Source organism: Drosophila rhopaloa, unplaced genomic scaffold, assembly GCF_018152115.1.
Source record: "Drosophila rhopaloa isolate 14029-0021.01 unplaced genomic scaffold, ASM1815211v1 contig_163, whole genome shotgun sequence".
NCBI lineage: Eukaryota > Metazoa > Arthropoda > Insecta > Diptera > Drosophilidae > Drosophila > Drosophila rhopaloa.
In genome coordinates this window covers 5,510,200-5,516,843 of record NW_025335043.1, presented here as the reverse complement: position 1 = coordinate 5,516,843, position 6,644 = coordinate 5,510,200, and the positions used below count along the sequence as shown (strand labels likewise).

The following is a 6,644-nucleotide window of genomic DNA, read 5'->3' as shown; positions in this document are numbered from 1 at the left end:
ACAAAGTGAGTCACGTTCAACATGTGCAGTAAATTTATAGCATATTCATATACACAAATCGGTTTTAAAACAGAGTGGTCGTGTATGCTCGCATTGTAATTGAAATCACGTCACAATTAAAGCCTTTAAATGTCTAATGTATTTGAATATTAGGAACATAAATATGTCATTTGGGTAGTCGTGAGTACCAATTATAATTATTTGAAGCTTACTCAAAAAAATTCTTCTTTAAAATTCCTTTTACATATAAACAAATAATTCTTTTTTCATACATATTTTTTTTTAAACGATACATTTTGTTATTTTACATGTAATAACTTAAAATATGTCTTATTCTTTTGTTTTAGTAAACACATAGCAAAAATACATTTTTATAAATATTTTCTCCTTAACTAAATTCTTTTAAATTAGGGTATTAAAAAGTCTTGTATTAAATTATTCATAAATTGTAATACCCCACCGAATTTTCTTTTTTTTTCGATGGACAAAATGGGGGGAACTGGAGTAGCTGGGGGCGGGGCAGGGGCGTTAGTCGCATACCCCACACTCATTACGGGCATTTCCAACTTCTGGCTGAGTTGACGAGTGACAGGGGTAGTTGGGAAAATAAAGGGGGGAAATGGTTGGAGGAGCTGCTTCTGCTGCCTTTGGCATTTTCAATTGTTGCTAATGAGTGCCACAAATTAATTAGGTTACTTCGTTACACCGCCTCGACATTACATGACCATCAGGTTTGGTGGGTCTGCGTTTTCGGGTGGGTTGCCGTCCACGTCCCACCGATGTTGAGCGGTGATAGTTGTCGAAAATTAGCATAAATTTCTCTTTCTTCGTCTTTCACGTCTCTCGTCCCCCGGTTTTACCGCGTTAGCATGGAAAATTGAGCAATTTTCCGACGTTTTTCGTGGAGCAAGAGTGAATTATTAATTTAAAATCCCCTTATCACGGAACGGAAACTTCTATTCACGTTGCGATCTTATCGAGCATAATAGATGATGGTCTACGTAACCGAATCCCCCGATTCAAGTGCTCTCCAACTTTAGGAACCTATCGATGGCCAAAGATGACGGCACACAACTTGACCGCAACGAATCCGAATCAGTTTCGGATTATCTCTTACACAATTGCACAATATAATTGAGGTAGCTGGGCATACATATATCAAACAACTCGGGGCAGGACGGCCCAAGGAGCTGAGGAGATTTATCAAAGCCTCAGGTAAATTGTTCAACCTCTGTCTGGAGTCAAAACCACATAATTATACGGCTTAGGATTACCTCAGCTATAATTCAACTAAATCGGACCATGGAATGAAGTCTGACAGTGGAAGAAGAAGTTAGAAAGATTCTTTAATCTCGAGTTCTTATAGTGTACAAAATATGGTATAGTTTTTAAAAAATTGCAGGGCAATAAATCTTTAAAAGGGTCTCAAAAGAAAAAACTGGTATTTGGTATAAAAATTCACCGAGCCATGTAATTTTAACCTATCAAGATAATAGTTTTGGTGTACTTCTCATATTATATAAACATATACTTTTAAAGAGTTGCTTTTTCTGACTCCCCTAAGAATACTTAAGACTATTTTGATTTGAAATGGGTAAGAATTTTTATTAAGATAACTCTTTGAAATAGTGCAATTCGTAAAGGCTTAACTCTATTAAAAGTAAATCTGTATTTATGTACCCCTTTGTGATGGGAAGTACAAGACCATCTTGATTGCCAGCTCAGTAAGCCTTTCTTTCTTGATAACTATTTACATGAGGTATTTGCAGACTGAATTGTTGGTTGTCAAGGGAACCCTTAGGAACATTTTCTGCCCTTGGGAAATGTGAAAAGTTAAATTTTGACTTTACCCAAGAATGGAGAGAGAGGAGCGAAAATGGGCACACCGAATTGGGTTGCTACCGATTTACGCATGTTCACTGAGAGAAATTCGCATTAAAAAGGAATAACTTTTGAAAGATTAAGAAACATTCAATGTACTTGGTATTTGATTTTCTATTTTCCAATGCGGCGAAGCCTATTTTTATAAACACCTTTGTTTTAATATTATGTTAATTAAATATTAAACTAATTAATTTCCAATATTAACACTTAAGACTTTTTAAATTTTTACTTCATATATTATTTGACTTTTTGCAGTTATGTATTTCTTTAATTATATATTTTTGATTTTTGTATGGATTACACAAGAATTCTTCCGTTTAAAATATATTTTTTCACTTTTGGCAGTGTATTACCTTTTTCCCCTTCCTTCTTTTCGCCAAATAGTGGGGATTATTAGGGCTTAGTCGTGGGTGTGTGCAAGTGTGCGTATGTGTGTGTGTGTGAGGGGTGGGTAAGATGAAAAGTGGGGGAGGGGGCAGTGTGTGTGAGGGCCAGCACAATTACACATGCACAAAGGATACGCCTAAGCGGCTTATACCAACGCATCCCGAACGGTTCGAAATGAAACCAAATGTGGCTGGCATGGGTGGAGGGGGGAGGGGGCGACGGAAAAGGGGACAGGAGGAGGGGAAGGGGACGGAGGCCGCTGCGGTTTCCGGCTTGGTAAGCGCCCTATTATGAACAGAAAAGTAACGCTAATGAGTAAATCAAGTGCACATGTGTGCCGTTGAACTGGAATACCCCTCGCAGGACGAGCCCCTCTTAACCACTAGCCCCTCCCCTCAAGACCACCACCCCCTCCCCACCCATGTCTCGGATCCTTTGAAGCTGCGCCAAACTGCGTGTTGAGGCATAAATAAGCCGCCTTCTTTCTCCGTCCCTCCTATTTCCCTCTCACTTCAGCCAGCCACTTGGCGCTGTTTTAATAGCTAAATTATGTAATCATGATGTGTGATACTAACACACACACACAAACACACACACACACGCCATCACATGTCCTGGTATTTATGCAAATCCTACCGTTACTTCTTACGAGAAACCTTTATTTTGTTTCACACGGAGAAAAAGCTGAATAATATATGTTTTTTTTTATAAAGATAGCATTAGTTCCTCCAAAACAATATTCATAGTAAGTTTTAGTGCTTTCTTTATTGTCTAAAAATTTTGATTACAAAAATTTCATTACGATTTTTATTAAAATATTAAACACATTAACTTCTAAAGTAAAATCACTAAGGTTTAGTAAAATATGTGTGAATGAGGTGTTTAAGCAATCTATAAATTCATATCATAGTAATCATTTTTTCCCCTTAAAAGCTTTTCGCAAAAAGTTAAAATCTACACCATCTTGATTTTGTTAATGGTTTTTGGTTATTTGAGACATAATTTGGAGCAAAAATGAAAAGTAAACAAATCAATAAAATGGTGCAGGTAAGATCAGTTTAAGGTTAAATTTAATGGCTTAAACAAATCTCGGCAGTTATTCTTTTGGGGTTCCCCAAAATAATTTATTTTTTAACCTATCCCAGTCATGTGTTTTCGAATAATTTTGACTATTATTATTTGGGGCACATTTTTTCTCTGTGCACGCTCCACTTCCCTCGTCTTTTTAATTTGAAATTTTTCATAATGAGCAGCGCAATGGGTGGAATAAAGGATGGCGAGGGGTTTCATGGGAGGTCGCAGTTCGGGACGTTTGACGTTGCCATAGTGTGAAGATTAAATTCTACTAATTAGAGATGCCAAGTGAATGTTCGCGCATTTGGGTGTGTGCATGTGTGTGTGAGTATGTGTGTGGCTAAGTATGGGGATATGTGGGCGATGGGTGGTGGGGGAGGGGGAGGTTTAAGTAATGGCGTTGAACCGAAACCATCAAAGCAGCCAGCTTGGCAACACAATTCCCCCCAGAATCCCGTCAAGCCCTTGCCTCATTATTGATATGCCAAGCGTAAGAAGTTCAAATCCTCGGAACAAACTACAAAGAACCATTACACACAAGTGCACCACCACCACTACACACGCGTCCTTTTTTCGCCGGGTACATATTAGTAATTTCTTTGGCGCCATTATAATCTTTGGCTTCCACTAGTCAACGATTGGCGGGGAGGTAATCTGGGTCCCTTATGTGATAGGGATTACGATGATGTGAGGGTGACATATTTGATTTCTGGTTGACACTGGTAACCTCAGCTTAGCTATATTTGGAAAACCATTTCGAAAGAATCGCATCCCTTTAAAATTTAAACCAAATTTAAGTACATTTTGTACTTGGCATTAAAGACAAGAAACAGTTTAAAAATCAAATGATACTATATTTTACACATATCTCAACTAAATGGTTAATTAAAAAGAAAAAAAACAATGTTTCCAAAACTATTTAAAAACAAAATATGTAATCATTATTTAATAGTAAGACTACATTTTTTACTTTTCAGAAAAGAATTTCTTCTTAAGCTGGAAACAATATTGGAATATTTAATATTTAAAAAAAAATCTCAACCATTTCCACTATTGTGCAATAAAATAATCATATTAAACTTATTAAGAAGCATTGGCAAATGCTAAATTATTATTTAATAAGTAGATTATTAAATATTTGCTTCTACCGTATAACGATTAATTTGTTTTTTTTTTGCTTAGTTGACTTTTAGATATAATTCATCTATCCTGACACTTACTTATATTACTCCAAAAATTACATTAACATCTACACTGCTCGCAATATGCATGTAGTTCCTTTATATCAGGACCCACTACATGGCGAACGCCTTACCATATCGGGTTATCATATTGGAATGAAGATGCTTCCCGAACAAATGTCTATCTCTGATCCGATTCTGCTGCGCCACCTCCTCTGTCTAATAATAATAATTCACAACTCTTTTCACATAATTCTATGCTGTCGCCAGTTGAAATTGTGTAAAAAAAACGATGCCCCACCGGCCCAATTGGAGGGCATTATGTCGCAAGAGGCCTTCGAGGTGGGTATTTGATTGTATATATCTTATTGACATTATTAGAAAATGTTTTAAGGGGTATTCCTTTAGGAATTTGTATCAGGGACCGAAAATAATCATTATTTGCGACTTTGATTTTCATATAAAAACGTCACAAATAAAACTAGCTTAACTTTTGCCCACAAAATGTATAAAAATCAGCCAAATTGGAAAACAAAGAAAACAATATTCACTATTGCGCACAAAATTTAAAAGAAACTGTGAGAAAAATAATATTTATAGTGATGTATATGTTTTAGAAAATGTACTCAATCAACAATAAATTTAGATAACGATGATAATCTCTTATGAAAATTCCCTTTTTAGGCCTCCAAGGATAAGCAACTTCACACTTCATATCTGGAGTTGTTTAACCTTATAATGGATACAATATATAGCTGTTTGGACTTGTATCTTTGCACTTTGGTGTACCTTTGGAAACTGACTGTGGGGTGGTATGGCTATGCGGATACTATCTGGCTGAATGTGACCTTCATGACGTTGTTCTCCTTTTACTTGGTGATCCGAATGTTGCCATCCCTATTTTATGAGAAATTGGTCCTGGATCCCCAATACAAAGTTGATCCTGAAAAGACTCCTCCCTTGTTGGGTTTGATTTGTGCCCTGGCTTTCTTTTTGGTTTTTCTGCAGGTGGGTTTTTAATGTTTCTTTTCAATAATTTAAATGGTTTTTAAAATAGTTTAATTTATCTTTATACCTCGCAGATTGTTATATATATTAATAGAATTATATTTTACTTCTAATCATGGTGTTTCCTGCAGATTGGTATCATTCCGCTGACCGCGGTTTTCATGTCCATTGAGCAGATCAGTGTTTGGTATTTCGTACTGATCGTTTGGCTTTCTTTGGTGATTGTATTTCTGCTCTTTTTGGCTTGTGTTGGAATTTTCGGAGTGCCCTGTTTGGGCAAGAGTCTGCAATTGAAGGATTCCGATATGAATGACAGACTGCGATTGGTACTGGATCATTTTCGATTTCCGGGACGGGTTTTTCTGGTGCACACATTTCATGTGGGACGACCCACGGCCTGGGTGATGGGAATCTGGTGTTGCCTGCGCTTGGATATCCACGATAATCTGAAATTGAACCGGGGCATGGACACGAATGACCTGACTTTGGGTCAGGTGGGAGCTGGTCTCAATGACGAGCAGTTGGCCGCCTTTGTGGCCCATCAACTGGCCCACTGGCGTTTGTGGCATTTAAGAAAGGTCCTGGTGATGATCAACCTGAGTCTCTTGATATATCTACTGCTCTTTGGATTGTGCTACAAGTGGCAGACGCTTTACCAGGCGGCAGGCTTTTCCAAATTGTACCCAAGTATTGTGGGCTTTTGGCTGGTATATAAGTACCTAATGCCGGTTTACTACACCATCAATGCCTGGATCGTGTTCTATTTAATACGGCATTTCGAGTACGCCGCAGATGCCTATGTAGTTCGACGGGGCTACGGACAACCGATGAGGGCCGCTCTGCTCAAGCTGTTTGCCGATGACTACGAGTTCCCCTATGTGGACCACTGCTACCTCATGTGGCACCGATTCCGGCCATCGATACTCCAGCGTATACTTAATCTAAAGCGACTTGAGTTCAATACACGCGTCTCCGTTGTATCCCTTATATGAACTCTTAAATCCTTGAATCAGAAAAGTAGTAATCTGAACAGCAAAACTTATTTCTGGCAATATCTTTTTCTTTTTGTGAAAGAGCATTAAAAATAAAACTATATTTTACTTTACTTAA

The 6,644-nt window shown here is 37.6% G+C and overlaps 1 protein-coding gene across 1 annotated transcript; it reads left to right on the top strand.

Moving 5' to 3' along the window:
- Window positions 1–4,574: 4,574 nt before the first annotated feature.
- LOC108050411 (CAAX prenyl protease 1 homolog) lies at window positions 4,575–6,644 on the top strand. Its single transcript, XM_017132093.2, has 3 exons — window positions 4,575–4,868; window positions 5,211–5,534; window positions 5,666–6,644. Exons 1-3 carry the CDS (start codon window positions 4,611–4,613, stop codon window positions 6,524–6,526), a joined length of 1,443 nt encoding a protein of 480 aa, XP_016987582.1. The 5' UTR covers window positions 4,575–4,610; the 3' UTR covers window positions 6,527–6,644.